The 17,359-nt window shown below is 38.6% G+C and overlaps 1 protein-coding gene across 1 annotated transcript in view; it reads left to right on the plus strand.

The window, feature by feature from the left end:
* The window catches only part of LOC111816363 (ankyrin repeat domain-containing protein 26-like), a 38,578-nt gene that overhangs the window by 10,820 nt on the left and 10,399 nt on the right, over window positions 1-17,359 (plus strand). The window contains exons 4-5 of the mRNA XM_023713363.1: window positions 8,633-8,847; window positions 10,831-11,059. Coding sequence (XP_023569131.1) covers window positions 8,633-8,847; window positions 10,831-11,059 — 444 coding nt within the window. The remainder of the gene's footprint in view (window positions 1-8,632; window positions 8,848-10,830; window positions 11,060-17,359) is intronic.

The following is a 17,359-nucleotide window of genomic DNA, read 5'->3' on the forward strand; positions in this document are numbered from 1 at the left end:
GGCCATTGCTTGGCCATTGTGCTCTCTGTGAAAGCCTGAGAGAATGTTTTTTCTCTCCATGTGACTCTCCTTAGGCACACTTTACATCATCGATCACTTTCCTCTTTGGCCCCATAATCTTCTTGATCAGAAAATTTGGGACACTACTGACTTACATGACATGACAGTACAAGTTCTCATATGTCCTGAGTCTTAATTGATCTTGGAAGACTAGAGCCAAAATGTTGGCTTTCCTTGCAGCCCTCCTTTTTCTCTAATTTTGATCTGCAAACTTAGGTTGTTAACCCTCCAGAAGAGACGTTTGTCGTTATTACCATGCAACCTAGGCTGTTAAGCTTAACCTCACTGTCTGAATATCAAACATCTTAGACATAACATGGAACAGTTATTTTTCATCAAGTATTGATATGTTGAACTTTAAGTTTCTACAGAATATGATGAAAAAACATTTAAAAATTAAAATATATTTTAAAAATAGGCAAAAAGAATTGTATAATTCTTATGTTTATACGTAAGTCCAAAAATCTAGCCATATACAGCCTTGAAGCAGGACAGTACCACAACATTCCTTTTCCTGTCTCCTGCCTTCATTCACAACCCCATTCTTTTTGAGCAATCATCTACCCGAGAGACAGCACAGCAGCAACTGACATGTCATGACAAGCAGCCCATATTCAGAAGACCAGAATGACAGGCACTCCAAGCATGAACCTACTATTACAAATTGCCATCTTCAGTGCAGTTGCTTAGTTCACAGGTATCAGTATATGTAGTTAGTCAGGGTGAGAATCTTTCCATTTAACAGCTAGATTGAAAAATCTTCCGAAGAGTCTCAGGATCATTGCCTTGCCCATCTTCTACGTATAGCTGTATGGCTTGTCACTGTCATGTTTTTTAGATCTTCTCTTTTCCCTCTCTTAATTAGTGCTCGAGTTCTTGCTTTCCTTTTAGTTGTATTATACCTTTCTATTTGTATTTCTTCTTTTGAGTTCTTATACTAGGGAAACTATATGATATTTACACATGTGTGTCTGGTTTATTTCACTTAGGAGTATATGTTCAAGTGGCATCCACTTCAATATAAAGGCTTCGAGTTTATCATTTTTTATTGCTGAGTAATACTCCATAGTAGAAAAATACCACATCTTTTTCATCCATTCCTCAGGTGATGGGCATCTTGGTTGTTTCCAAGACTTGGCTATCACAAATTGTGCTGCTATAAATACATAGGCACACATATATCCCTATGATGTGATGTTTTCAGATCCTCCGGGAAGATTCCCAGGAGAGGAATAGCTGGTTTAAAGGGGATTTCCAGATCAACTTTTCTAAGGAGTCTCCATATTGATTTCCATAATGGTTGCACCAGTCTACATTCCCACCAGCAGTGGAGAAGGGTTCCTTTTTCCCCACAACTTCTCCATCATTTGTTTTTGGTTGATTTCTTTATGATAGCCATTCTTTCTGGGGTGAGCTGCTATCTCAATGTTGTTTTACTTTGCATTTCACGGAGGGCTAGTGATCTGGAACATTTTTTCATATATTTATTCTCTTCTTTAATTTCATCCTCTGAGAAGTGTGTGTCCATCTCGGATGCCCATTTCTGGACCAGGTCTTTAAATTTTGGGGCCCTAGTGTTTTTTAGTTCTTTATAAATTCTAGAGAGCAGACTTTTGCTTGAGTACTTATTTGTCATGATTTTTTTCCAAATTTGTGGGTTGTCTTTTCACTTTGTTGGTAATTTCTTTTGATGTGAAAAAACTTCTCAGTAAGAGCAGGTCCCAGTTGTTAATTCTTTCAAGTGTTTCCCATGCGATTTGATTTCTGTTCAGGAACTCTTTGCCTACCCCTGTCTTTTAAGAGTTCCTCCTACTTTCTCTTCCAGGAGATTTAGTGTCTGTGTTTTAATGTTTAAATCTTTAATCCAGTTTGACTTTAGCTTAGCGCATGTTGATAGTCCTGGGTCAAGTTTTAGTTTTCGGCATGTAGAGAGCTAGTTTTTCCAGCACCATTTGTTAAAGAGGCTATCTTTCTTCCAGTGAGTATATTTGGCCCCTTTGTGAAAGATAAGGTGGCTGAGTGTGTTTGTAGGGGCTTCAGCATCCTCTAATCTATTCCATTGATCCTCAGGTCTATTTTGTTGCCAATACCATGCTGATTTTATCATAGTAGCCTTATTGTATAATTTCATGTCAGGAATTGTAATGCCTCCTGCCTTGTCTTTATTGCCCAGGATTGCCTTTGCTATTCTAGGTCTTTTCTGGTTCCAAATAAAGTTTAGGAGGTATGTTGGTGGTAATCTGATAGGGATTGCATTAAATCTGTACAGCAATTTTGGGAGTATGGCCATCTTTACGATGTTGGTTCTTCCTATCTAGAAGCATGGAACATCTTTCCATTTTCTGCTTTTTTTAAATTTTTACTTTTATGAATTTTAGAACGGGGTCTACAGGGTCTCACTATGCAGATTGGACTCAGTGATTCTCCTCTTTTCAGCCTCCCAAGGGCTGGGATTTTGGGTGTACACCACCACACCCAGTCTCAATTGCTATCTCAGTGTGCCTGGGGGGGCAGGACCAGCACAGCACACAAGGGATCAAGCCTCCTGCCACTGAGCTCTGCTGAAGCGGCCACTTTAGTCCACTGCACCATCTGGCTAGCCCAATCTACGTATTCTTACCTCTTTTATAGAATGAATAATGTCAAAAGACATTTTGTAAAATCAACACACTCTGCCACTCAGCTGTAATTTTTTATATCCTCCTTCTCACTTGATACCTGCTGCCAGTCTCATGTATTGTGATATCATATGCAAGCCAGAAACACAAGCTCTTACCATCCTGAGCAGGTGCAAACAAGTGAGGAATCTGGGTTGCACACACTAAAGAATACTATCTCTCCCAATATGAGACCTTCAAAACAAAAGAAACAGTTTTACTACCCACAAACCAGCATTCTGCTAAACTGCTAAACACCTTTCCTCTCAACTGGGGATGAGGGAGGACAAATGATTGTTTCCACATTTTTAATCAATCAACAGTTAGTTCTGATTGGCCGGCCAGATAGCCCAGCTGATTAAATCACCTGATTAGGCAGACGCAGGGACTGGGGTTTGATCCCCTGTGTGCTGAGCTGGTCCCATACCTGGAGTGTGCTGATAGTGATTGAGACTGGGCATGGTGGCACATGCCTGTAATCCCAGCGCTTGGTAGGCTGAAAATAGAACAGTCACTACAAGTTCCATCTATATAGTGAGACCCTGTATACCCTGTACTAAATGAATAAAAAAAAAATTAGTTCTGGACATGAAATGATTCTCTTTGGGTCTTTCTTCAGACCCTGACTGCTCTGATGTACTCTTTTCATAAGAAATAGCCCATGCAACTGATGGGTTTGCTCAGTCTGCTTCCTACAGGCAGAACTTTCAACATCAGAAGTTTTTTTGTGTTTACTGTCTTGGTGTCTCAGTTCATGTAGTGTTTTTCCTACTAAATTTTCTCAACAGCTTTACATTTCCTGTAAATTTTATTGGATTCATGCCCTGTGAAAGTTACTTTTACAAATATCTTTGACATAAGCTTTCTGTCTTGGGCTTCCTGTGATGCTGGACTAGGGCAGTTCCATGAAGATTTTCATGCCTTTCAATCCTTCAGGATATTTCAGGCACAGCTTAAATCTTTCTGAGGTCTTTCCAAAGGGTTTTATAGTCATAGTGTTGGCTTCATCTTTAGATCATGTGTTCTCAGTAGCACCCTGGATTTGATCTAATCCCAGAAGCCATTTATTTTAGCATTATTTGACCTTTAGGAAAGCTACAAATGAGAAGCAGGTATTCGAACCCAGTAAACCCAGAAGTGCTTCCAGCAAGTCTTTCTTTAGCTCGTCTTTCAGCAATTTTTCTTTCAGCTGCTATGTTGCAAGAGTTGTCTCTTTTCCCAGGTATCAGTATCATTTTTTTTTACTCTCCTCAAAGTCCGTCCTTTCAGCTTCTTTTAAGGACCATCACTCTTCCACTAACAGTCCCTTTGGAGTCTTGTGGCTTGCTTTCTTTTTTATGTCATTTCTTCTATTTACATCTAATCCAGAGACCTTCCACATGTTCTAGTTTTGTTTCAAATGACTTAGTGAAAGGACAAACTGAGGCAGTTGAACCCACACAGACCAAACCAGACACATTGACATGAGTAAAGCAGGTTTATTAGAGGCTTATGTGGATGGTTGTGTCATGGACCAGGGGCAGGAAACTATAGGAGTTTCCAGAGAGGGTGATCCTGGCCTGGAACAGCCAGATTTTAGGTGAACATCATTGTTTTCTTTGAGGTGTAGCTCCGCTTAGGTCAGAGGGAAGTGAGCTGAGACCAGCATGGGTCAAAGGGAAGTGAACAGAGACTAGAGTACAATACAGGGAGGGGTTGGGGCTGTGATTGGGACAGGGTGCCTAGGAAACCAAGAGGAAGAGTGCTTGGGGCATAGTGGCCAGGAAACCTGAGTTCTGATCCATCATTTCATATCAGTGTCTTCATAGTTATTGTGTTGGTTCCAGGGGTATTGTTATTTTCGTATTTTTGTTTGTTTGAAACTGGTCTTGCCATGTAGTTCAGGCTGGCCTTGAGCTCACTTTTTAGCCCAGGCTTATCTCAGATTCACAGCGATCCTCCTGCCTGAACTCCCCAAGTTCTGGGATTACAAGTATGTGTCACCATTTCCAGATGTATATGTGTAGTTATTAATTTACAACATAACACCTCAAACTTCATTGTCACAAAGCAAGATTTATTTTGTTCATAATCTGCAGTTCTGTCAGGGTCAGTGAGGTCAGTTTATCCTTCACCACTTGACCTCAGCTGGAGTGACTTAAAGCCAGGGACTAGATCCATCTAAAGGATATATATACACATATCTGGTAGTCAGAGCAGGCTTTATCTGGGCCTTCAGCCCGGCAGCCAGTGGACCACATACCTGAGGATTCACTTGTGGCTCAAGCTTTCTTGCTGTATGGAGCCTGGTTCCCTAGGGAAACTCAGGTGAAAGATACCAAATCTTCCTCATCTGAGAAGTCACACAACAGTTCGACTATATCCTTTTCATTAGAAACCAGTTACAAAGGTAAGCTTCCTGTTCAGGGGAGGGCATTCTCCAGGAGAAATGTCAAAAAGTGTGTAGAAATGCTTTTAAACTGCTATTCTAGTGATCTGATCTAAAGATGACGGTACTTCTCAATGCCACTGACATCTCACAACATTTTTGTTGTTATTGTTGTTTAGTATGCTTTCTTCATGGAAGGGATGAGAAAATTATAAGACAGCACCTTTGAATTAAGTTATTTTTGTTCCAAAAAATACATAGATCATGTGACTAAGCTTTTATACTGGGGAATGTTACTGATCCTAACAGAGACTCATTACCCCACAGAACATTAACTTGAAACTTTTGCAATTCAGGAAAAAGCTTGTAACTAAAATACATATGTACCAGAGTTGTGACATACTTATTTTCACAGACTTACACTGGTGGCCTTTTATTGGTTCAAACCTAAATGGCTTAGAATGATGTCCCTAAATTTTTTTTAGAAATTATGGCATGGAGATGGAGTAGGGCTAAGAGAGGTGTACTACGAAGAGCTGACTCAGTTATTTTAAGAGCAGAAATGACACAATCCTAGAAAAAGTCCAGAATCACATGCACACGTTTTGTGACAAAGATAATGAGTGTGAAGAATCTACTTTGTGACTCCTGATGCCTTTAAACCATGTTGATTTTCTGAGTAAGTCAAGAATCTAGTGTGGACTATATTTTATTACAAGTGAATTTATGTGAGAAATTTTTATTTGCTTTGTCCTAGACTATTTTCAGCCCATTTTCTTCATTCTCTATCTGTGTTATTTTATTCATGCAGTTTGATGATCTTGCAGCAAAACTGGAAACTACATCTTCCACATGTCTTCAGCAGGATACAGATAATCAGTTTCTCTATCAGAACTTATTATCTCTGCAATTTATACAAAAGAAATGCGAAATACTAGAAGAGAGTAAAATGCAGTTGGAACAAGAAGTAGAAAACCTCAAAAGTTACATAGAAAAAAATGTGGTAGAACATCGCCAAGTGGAGCAGCATAAACAGGAGATTGAAGAAAGAGCAAGACAAGAGTTGGAAAAATTAAAACAAGTCAATTTATTTTTACAGGTTAATTTATTTCTCTTTAAAATGCTTAAATTATTTTATTAAATTATATTTTGGATGTTTCCATTATATATGTTTCTCCTGCTTCCTTTATAATTTTTGTCAAGTTCCTTTCTAGAAGGAAGATGACATTTTGTGTCCTAAATATTTGTTTTACTATAACTAAATTTATCTCTCAAAATAATATTTATTTGACAATCTTTAGTTTTTTTTAAAAGATGAATGGGCATAAATTGTTAAGAGCCAAAGAAACTTCTGTTGTAGCAGTTATAGAATAGCCTGGCAGTATTGTTCCCTTGTTGAGTTTTTAATTTTTTGAATTATTTTCTTTGAATGATCAGATTACATGAGTAATAAGAATGATTTAGGGCTAAAGATGGAACTCAGTGGGTGGGGTGCTTGCCTAGCACTGAGTTGGATCCCTAGTACCACCAATAAAGACACAGATTCAAAATTTTTATATTTCAGATTTAATGCAGTTGATACTTTTTAAAAAGCATGCTCTGTTATCTTTAAACAGTGACCTCTGTAACATGTCGTTAGAGACCAATTCACCCACTGCTTTGTTTGGCTGCCAGCCTGTTATCTCTCTCTTTAGCAATGGTGAAGCAGATTCCTTTTCCTTGTGGAAGAGAAATCTGTGGCTTGCGGCTTTTGCTGATGATGAAGATGTTTTAGAGCTGAGTGGCAAAGCTGTTGCTGTTGGCATCTTTCACAGGAACCACATCAAAAGAGCCAGGGTTCTCTCTGTTGGTGATCACTCCAATTCTTCCCAAGTTAGCCTCTTGGGTCACCATAGACAGGTTACCTGTGTCAAACTTGATGAAATTGGTGGTTTTGACAGATGCCAAATCAATCTGGATGGTGTCACTGAACTTGATGAAGGGGTCAGGGTAGTGAATGGTGGGAGCATCATGGGTCACCAGATGAGGGATCCTTTTTGTGCCCACAGAGATCTTCCTTTCTTTGCACAGCTTGTACTTGGCTTCCTCAGGTATAATTTGGTGAATAGAAAAGTGACCCCTTGGTGTCATAGATCAGATGGAAATGCTCTCCTGTCTTGTCAATGCTGATGACATCCATAAAACCAGTAGGATAGGTTTTATCAGTTTGGATTTTGCCGTTGATCTTTTTTAAAATTAATTTTATTGTGAAACAAATAGCAATGAGACAGTTTCAAACCGATTAGTAGGACAGTTTCAATAATTAATACATTGCATATTGTTGTCTTCTTAGTGGTTATTCGTAGTATAGGATGCAGACATGATATCCTGTCCAAACACTATTAGTACAAATCTTTCTTCTCATTGAATTAAGGGAAAGTAGCTCTATATCTATCCTATTTTGTATATATAGATACAAAATGGTCCTTCATTTGTATCCCCCCCCCCTTTTTTAGTTTTTTCAGAGATGGGTATTACATTGTCATTTAAATATTGTAGGTGCGTGAATTCAGCAAAATATTTGGCCATTAATCTTAATGAAATGTTGCATGCAAATTTTCTTCATCTCCTGTCAGAGTGTACTTGAGTGTGTTCCTTAGGAAGATGATGAGAGACAGACATTCTCTTAGCTTATGGGGACCAGTGGATGGACTAGGAGCAAACACAGCAGTCAGTTTACCCAGTATCCAGTGCTTTGGAGCTGCTACTCACTTCAGATGCTTCTTGGGACTACAGTTCATGGCTGAGCTATCCAGCTTCACCATCTTTACTCCCAGCCACCTGGCTTTTTGTGTGGCACCCTGGCTCCTCCACTTCACGTGTGGCCCAGTTGATATTGATGATAAATCCCAGTGTGTTTTTGCCATACAAAAAAATTCCTCTCTCAATCACTGGCTCAAAATTAAAGGAAATAGATACAAAGGAACTATGAATGATGATCAAAAGATACAGTGAATGTTTTACATTTTTTTAGTCCCCCTCAAAATACTCGCTTGGGCTGTGCTTGTCCCATTGTTCTTGCCACTTCCAGAAGTGCTTGAGAAAGTGGCAGGTGGACTCAATTCATGAGTACCCTCAGTTGTGCTGTCACAGCTGTTTTGATATCCTGAATTGAGTCCAAATGTTTGCATTTCATGGTCACTTTGACTCTGGGAAAGAGCCAGAAGTCACATGGGGCCAGATCTGGTGGACAAGGTAGATGAGCACTCACCATCATGTTTTTATGAGCCTACCTTTCCATTGCGTGGCACTCAGCAACAGCAGCATTTACTGCTTTTAATCAGATCTTGTAAAGATGGTCATGAAGGAGGACTTCCAGAAGTGCTTCAGAAAATGGCAAGAATAAAGGGATAGGTGTATTCTAAAGTAGGGGAAGTATTATGAAGGGAACTAATGACATTGTAATTTTGTACTGTAAAAATTTTTTTGAATATAACATTCACTGCCTATTTGCTTTTTGTTTATGGGTCATAATTATTTTCAAAATATATCCTTTAATTTTCTTTAGACACAAGTAGCATCTCTAGAACAGTTAGAACAGTTAAGAAAGAAGGAAAATGCTTCAGTGAAAAAGCAGATGGAACTCCGAATTAAAGACCTGGAATTGGAGCTCTCTAAAACAAAATCTCAAGAAGATTCTGCTAAAATAGAGCTGGAAAAATACAGGCAACTCTATGTAGAAGAGTTCAAAGCTACAGAATCATTGTTCTGTAAACTAAACAGGTAAGTCAAAACAGAATCAGAGAAAATAAGCTAAGCTCATTAATTTTTCCCAAAAGCGTCATTTTTAAAGACAGGTTCATGAAATTAGTAGGATATGAATGCTTAGTGGGTACTTTGGAAAATAAGTTATTAAATGGACTTATCTTTAAAATGTTAGTCTAGGACAGTTTCTATTTTTCTTCCTTTTATTGGATTTTAGTTTTTTGAGAAAAAGTCTTTCTTTATAGTAGTACAGGCTTCCCTTGAACTCACTATATAGCCCATATTGGTCTCGAACTCATGGGAATTCTGCTTCAGTCTCTCAAGTGCTGGGATTAAAAATGCTTACCACTATGACTAGCTTGGTTTTAGTATTCTTATGTAGACAGTTTTACTTGGTCTTTCAGATATTTTTAATATATTTTTAAAGTTATTTATTTAGTAAAGGGTCTGTTTACCCAGTTTAAACTTGTAGTGATCCTCCTGCTCAGCCTTTGCAGCACTGGGATTACAGGCATGCACCACCATGCCCAGGTTTGATGGCTGGCTTGATGTGCCTATGGTTCCAGGGCCAGCAAGGCATGCAGTACCAGGGATCAAACCCGGGTCCTTGTGCTTGCCAGGCAGGTGCTTAGACCACCAAACTATCTCCCCAGCCCCTTTTCAGATATTTTTGAAGTTCTATCATTTAGAAAGTTATACTGTTGTTTCATTACATATTGCTTTTCACTTAAATAGATTTATTAGCCTTATTTTTTTGAAGATTACAATATAAATCCAAAAGGTCAACTACTAATACAAGACACATTCTGCCACTTGGTAAAATAGCTGTCCTTTACTATGATCTTTGTTATCACTAGAAGCTGCCTAAAAACCAATTGTCCCATATGTTTTTTTCTCTTCTCCATAAAGTCATACTTGTGATATAGGGATAGCAGAAGTACAGTGCACTCATGTGAAAATCAGTGTGAGGGGTGGGTGGAAAACAGAAGAGGCGGGTCATTTGCAGTGCCTTCAGAACAGTATTCCCAGCCCAGGAGCTGCCCTGGTTTGTTGTGATTATGAAGCCAGTGGCCTCCTTTTCTGGAGATGGTTGTTCTAAATTAGTTTCTTAGTGCCAAGTAATGGGCAGATATACCCCTGGGAAAGCTAGGACTGGAAAATATCTTTGAGAAATGTTTTTTAAATTCCTAAACTATTTAGCTAAATATAAGCATTTATAACTTTTGTTTCAGTTTTATTTTTTTAATTGTAAGTAAGGAGTACAACATAATGTTTTCATATGTCTGTCTGTATGTCATACAGACATACACACATACATATGTATTCTTTTCAGTAATGGGGATTGAACCCAGCCCCCTCTCCCCTGTTCTGAGACAGAGTCTCACTGAGTCAAACAGGCTTGGCTTCAACTTGTGATCCTCCTGTCTCAATTTCCTAGAGTGATGGGATTATAGGTGTATATATTTATACAGAGTAAAATGGCTACTTTCAGGTTAATTAGCCTGCTCATTATCTTCTAGAAATACCCTTTAAATTCAAGTGTTTAGTGGCTTCCTCAGAAATTTTGTAAGTAGTCTTCCAAGAAGTAGCAGTGTTTCTAATTTGAGCCAGAAAACATTTACAACCATCTCTCTCTTTCCTGCTTTGTTAGAATTACTTCTTAGTTAGGAATCCCCCTATAAATATATGTGCTTCCTTTCCTTTAGCTGTTCTTTGAAAGGCGTGCAGATACATTTTCACTGTTAAGTCACTGAACACCAAATGGAAATTCCATACATTCTTATGGCAGTTTTGAAAAATCCAAGTCTTTTAGAGTAATTTAGGGTCCTGCTTAACAGCATATGCCTGTAATCCCAGCACTTGAGGCTGAAGCAGAAAGATCACTGTGAGTTCAAGGCCAGCCTGGGCTATATAGAAAGCTCTATCTCAAACTCCTCCCCCCCAAAAAAGGAGTCAGAGAAAAATGAGATACTAAGTTTTTGCCTTTTGCATTCTTCACAGGGCTATTGAGTTTCTGGAAGAGGCCAACACCAAATTTCTGGAGGAAAAGCAGCAATACAGATCTTTGTTGAGCAATGTTAATACAAGACCTGTCCTAGAGTGTCCTTCTGTCAGAAATTTTGATCATAATTTGGGGCTACCCAGAAGTTTTCATACTAGAGAAAATTTAGTGGTTCCTAGATTCAACCCACAGCCTTCAAACAACAGCATGGAGAACTACCTCACCAAGGTTAGTAATAGTATAATCTTTCCATTGTATCTGACATTTCTGATTTTTTTTTTTTTTTGTACTGGGAATTGAACTCAGGACCTTGTTGTTATGGTTTGTGTCTCGTTGTCCCCCCAGAGCCTCATGTAGTCATGGGGTGAGGACTTCTAGAGTTTGTGTCAACTCATGATCCACTGGGATTATGTGTGATCCAAGGCTGGGATTATGGGTTTTAGTACTGCTGGGATTACCCATAGGTGGGTAAGTACTGGGAAGTACCCATAGGTGTGAGTACTTCCCCTACCCTGGGGCAGGTAATTTGCATTACAATGTAAGGTGGGAAGAGAAGCTAGCTGCTTGAGCTGCTGCTACCCCTCCCTTGCACTCTTGCTCTTTGCCACCGCCATGAAAGTTGCTTTCTGCTCTGTGCTGCTCTGCATTGGACCCAGCTGAGTATGGACTGAAACCTCCAGTAACTGTGAGCTAAATAAACCTTTCCTTCCTTCATTTTGAGTGTCGGGTATTTGTCCCAGTAACTAAGACACTTGTGCTTGCCAGGCAGGTACTTATGTCACTGAGCTATATCCTGGGCCCCTGATTAAATTCTTTTCATTAATCTGGTGAATTACTGCACAGGGGAAATAGCTCCTGGGCTATTTCAGTAGAGCAGTGCACTAGCATGCATAAGACCCTGAGATTGATCATGGGAGAGGGGTTAATCTGATGAAATACAATGTTTAGTTGACTTATACATGTGAAGTAAAGATCTCAATATTATATGCTAATATGAAGAAAGGAAGCAGAAATGTACAATTTTTAAAAAAGTTCCTGTAGCATCCATTTTCAAGAGATATTTGTTAACTTTAGTCAATAAATGTAACTGAAATAGATGTATATTTTTAACTTGTTTCCAGAGTTGTGATAACTGTATGAGTTTATTGATATGTAGATATATGTAATACAGTGTCTAGATTTAGTGTATCTCATGTCAAAAATGGCTGTTAGGGCTGAGTTTTCATCTTTCTTTTTGGGACTGCAGTGATTTAGCAGAAAATGATTATCAGCATAGGTAAGAGAGATGGAAGTCGATGTCACAGCTTTGTTGCTGGCACATAACTCATGGGTGGGATACAAGCGTCCACATGCTTCACTGAAGATTGCCTAGTTAAGCACATGCTTAGTGGATGAAACGAGCACCTGATATCTGTTCCAGCAGCAGCTGCTCACTGCAGAGATATCAGAAGGATCTCTTGCTGCCAGGACATCACTGTAAGAGTCAGGGTGCCTCGATCCCCTTCACCCTTTGGGAGCCCTCTCTTCCTGGAGAGAGGTGGAGAGAGAGTGAGTCCATGTGGTTCTTCTACTGTCCCTTCTTCTAGGACTTAAACTAAGATTTAAATTAATCTCATCTTTGTATGTCTCAAGTTGTGATCAGATATGGCTAGATGTATGCTAGATGGTAAAGAGAAATCTGTTTTGAATTTTTAATTTTGCTGTAAATAACCCATAATGTGCAGAATTTATATTTTGAATGATTTGAGTAAACCAAATTTTGTGATTTTTCTCCTTCAAATTCCATTCTATGATAGTTAAAAAAATTCTACTTTAAAATTGGGGATATTAGGGGCCTGGCCCTAGCTCAGTCCTTTAAGTGGCTGCTTCCACAAAGCTGTCAGCCTCAGGTTGCTGGAGTTCGAACCTCACAACTCTCCCGCTGGCCAAAAGTGCCCTGAAGGCATTCGAGGAACCAAAAAAAAAAAAAAAATAAAATTGGGGATATTTGTTGGTGATATAGCCCATGTTTAACATGAATCTCAGTTCTTGAATTCAAACTCCAATCCCCCCTACCCCCCCAAAAAAAGCCTGCTGTGGCTTATATCTAGGTGTCTCCCCAAGCTTCATGTACTCATAGGTGGGTCTTTCTGGATGTGGCTGGATCTAGAGCATGTATGTATGGATTGAAAGTTTGTAATTAATCCATACAGAAACCCCCAAGGAGAGTATCTGTCTAACCTCCTCTAGGAACATGGCACATAGATGCAAAATAAAGACAGTTTTACACTTAAAGTGCTGTGGGGTAACCAGTGTTTTCTGTGGAGCAAAAGTCCTCAAGTCTAAAAGCTCATAGTTTTTATTGGTTTCAGTGAGGGAGGTGGGTGGAGGTTGCAATAGAGTGCTAGGGAATAGAAACTTTGCAGACATTGGTTTCAAGGAGAAACAACAACTTGTACTAGGCTTAGAGGCCTCCACTTGGCAGTGCGAGAGACAGTTTGATTTGGGCAAGGCTGGTACATTTATTGCCAGGAGGTGTAGTTCTTCCTTTGTTCTGTAACCTCACCTGAGATGTTATCTCATGTATTAGCCCTACAATCTCAAGGGCTCTTGCTTGAGCTCCCTATTCCAGCCATCAGCAAGGGGGCACTGCTCACACCTGTGCTGCAGTGAGACATGTTGATGTACTGGCCAGACTAGATCACATTCTTTTGGCTAATTAAGGGAACATCTGCTTCCATCTAACTGCTTCTATATAGCCATTTCTGTGTAGTTCAGTGAATAGTGTTGAAGTAATATTCATAGAAAGATGGAAGAATGGAGCTTCATTTCTTAGGAGAGTGCAGCCTGATGGTCTCCCACAAGATCACTGATTTATTTAGCATAGTTCTTGGTGTGGCTGATGGGAAAGCCCACCCTGTGTGGCAGTTGTACCAACCAAATAGCTTGTAACCTGGATGAACTATGAAGGGAAAGGTGAAGGCAAGCTGAAAGCCTTCTGCTTAATGCACCATGCACTGTTTCTTCACTGTGATATCTGGGAGTCTGCCTTTTTTTTTTTTAACATTCTGGTGTGCATTTTATTTCTTGACACACACATAAATGGATCAAAAATTCGTTTACTTAGAAAAGTTGATTCCAACAAAAAATGCACAACAGGTTTCAAATAGCTTAGATTTCCTGATATATACCTTCTAATCCAAAATTAGAAGTAACACAATGTCCACTTATATGCTCACATTTGTGACTCAAGCTATTGGGCTGGAAAAAGAAACTCCTAACAATCCCAAGTAAATATGGGAAGCCATTGTAGAGAAATCTAGTATTTCTCAAAAATGGTTTTAACTGGGAAGCTTCTAATCCTGTCAGGATAGTGCTTTATTTTATTTTAAATCAGTTTGTGAGTATGAGTCCAAATTTCAAAAAGCACCTTCAAAAACAGAGCCACTCAGGTATACAAGTATGCCAGTCAGTCCAGTCAGCTGCAGAGAGGAGCCATGTACATAATAAAGAAAATCAAGGACCAGATGCTGAGACTTTGGGCTGAAAACTCTACAAACTCTGAGCTACAGTAAACCTTTCAACTTTGGGTGTTGGATATTTTGTCTCAGTAGTGGGAAAAAAGTAAGATGAAGGAAAAATGTTCTTCACAATGGTAAACAATCTTTTGAGGACAATATTTCACTTTTATCCAAGCTGAATTTATGTATGAAGTTTTCGTGGGTGAGGCCAGGGAGATAGCTCAGCGGCATAAGTGACTACATGGGAAGCGCAAGGTCTTAAGTTCAATCCCTGGTTCAAAAACAAAGCAAAACAAAACAAATCCAGTTTCTGTGGGTGGGTTATAACAGATGTAAAATCTATTATCTAGGGGCAGTAAGTAGGAGATGAACTTTTGTAGGAAAAGATAATTACATTGGTAGTTCCTTAATTCGTCTTATAAAATGTGATTTCATTTTACATAGTGTTAATGGTAATATAAGATTATTTTAAGCTGGCTGTGGTGGTATATACCTGTAATTCCAGCACTCAAGTGGCTGAGGCAGGAGGATCACCATGAGTTTGAGATCAGCCTGGGCTACATAGTGAGTTCAAGAACAGCCTGAACTACCATAGTAAGACCCTGACAAAGAAGAAAAAGAAGTATTGGGAAATCTGTCAAAGAACTTGTCCTTATACCTACAATTCTTTATTCTTGTATTTAGCTTACTTTTAAAGACCACAATGAAGGACTACTTACTTAGCATGAAGTCCTTTTTTTTTTTTTTTTTGGTGGAACCGGGGATTGAACTCAGGCCCTTGCACTTACTAGTGAAACACTTATTCCACTGAGCCATCTCCCTGGCCCCTACAATTCTTGATAGTATTGATTTTGTGAGTTTTTTTTGTACTGGGAATCAAATTTAGGACCTTGTGCTTGCTAGGCATGTGTTGTGCTGCTGAGCTATATACCCAGCACTTCTTAAAGGCATTGGATATGTGTTACCATTGTTACCACAAAATACTATGTTGTGTGTTATAGGTTACATCCTGATTGGAGCATTAGTCAGAAAAAAGCTTTTATACAAAAGATTTAAGAAACAATATGTTACAATATGCAGTGGATTAATTATTGGAACTATCTTACTAATTGGTTTTGAAACTGTCTCATTGCTATTTTTTTCTCAATAAAATTAATAATAAAAAAAGAAAATAAGAAAGAACACGTTAGCTAAAGAAAAAACGAAATAGATTGGAGTATTCCCACACATTCCATAAGAAGAAAAATATGATTAGACAGGTTTCAAAAATGTTGACCCCTACTTCTAAGATGATAGCAAAATTACTGTAAGATCTGTATATTGTTTTTCTTGCTTCCATTTCTAAAGAGTAATGAACCAAAAGAAAGCTTAACAACTAGCTCTAATCTATGTTTATCCTTTTTTAAAAGTAATTTTATTGAAAAACAAATATCAATGACACAGTTTCACAACCAATTACTGGCACATGTTCAATAATTAATACATTGCATATTGTTGTCTTAGTGGTTATTCATTGTGCAAGATGCAGACATGATATCTTGTCTAAAACACTATTGAAACAAATCTCTCTATTCATTAAATTAAGAGAATGGAGCTGTATATCTATTGCAACTATTTTGAGTATACAGATAAAAAGGGTCATTCATTGCTATCCCACTTTTTGGTTAGTTTTGTCAGAGATGGCATTCCATTGATGTTTAAATATTGTAGATGCCTGAATTCAGCAGAATCTCCCAATATAGCCCAGTAGACCATAATAGTAGTGGGTTTTCCATAAGATTGGCAATGTCTAAAGTTGTTGACTTGAGCCTTTTACAGCTCAGCATATTAATGTGGCTTTACTTTTTATACTTTGTTTTCATACTTCTCTGCGGGATGGTTAAGACCAAGATAAAGCAAGACCTATATAACAAGAAATGTAACTTTTGTATCTGATAAGGTCAGTCAAGTCCCCTCAGGATTTATCCTGTAACTCTGTACTGCAGTTTTCAGATCCTTTGTCAGTGTCAGCCATGTGGATGAATCATGGCCATTGCTTGACCAATTTGCTCTCTGTGAAAGCTTGAGAGAATTTTTTTTTCTCCCATGTGACTCTCCTTATGCACATTGTACATCATGGATCACATTCCTCTGTGATCCATAATCTCCAGAAAATTTGGGCCACAACTGAGTTACATGATGTTACAATATAGGTTCTCCTATGTCCTGAGTTTTTACTGTCTTTGAAAGGCGAGGGCCAAAACGTTGGCTTTCCTTGTGGCCCTTCTTTTTCTCTTATTTTTGGTCTGCAAACTTAGTTTGTTAACCCTCCAGAAGAGAAGCTTATTGTTATTACCATACAACCTAGGCTGTTGAGCTTAACCTCACTATCTGTCTGAATATCAAACAACCTAGGCATAACATGGAACAGGTATTTTTCCATCAGGTATTGATATGTTAAACTTAAAGTCCCTACAGAGTATGGAGAAAAAAAATTAAAAAATATAAAATACTTAAGAAATATGAATAAACAATTACATAATTTTACACAGAAATTTAGAAATCTAACCGCATACAGCATTGTAGCAGGACAGTCCTGTGACATTTTTTTCTTGTCTTTTTTTTTTTATTACTCTTTTCATTTTGTAAAACACAAACACTTACTTGAGAGATAGCATGGTAATAATTGGTATGTCATGATAAGCACTACGTATTTAGAAGACAAGAATGACAGGCATTCCAAACGTGACCCTTCTATTACACATTGCTATCTTCAGTGCAATTGCTTGGTTCACAAATATCAGCATATATAGTCAGGGTGAGAATCCTACCAGTTAACTGCTAGGTTAAAAACCCTGCTGATGTTTCTCAGGATCATTGCCTTACCCGTCTTGTGTGTATACATGTATGGCGGGGGCCTGGCGCTAGCTCAGGCCTTTAAGTGGCTGCTTCCATAAAGCTGTCAGCCTCAGGTTGCTGGAGTTCGAACCTCACAACTCGCCCGCTGGCCAAAAGTGCCCTGAAGGCGTTCAAGGAACAAAAAAAAAAA

This window comes from Octodon degus, unplaced genomic scaffold (genome assembly GCF_000260255.1).
Source record: "Octodon degus isolate 3935 unplaced genomic scaffold, OctDeg1.0 scaffold00031, whole genome shotgun sequence".
Taxonomy (NCBI): Eukaryota; Metazoa; Chordata; class Mammalia; order Rodentia; family Octodontidae; genus Octodon; species Octodon degus.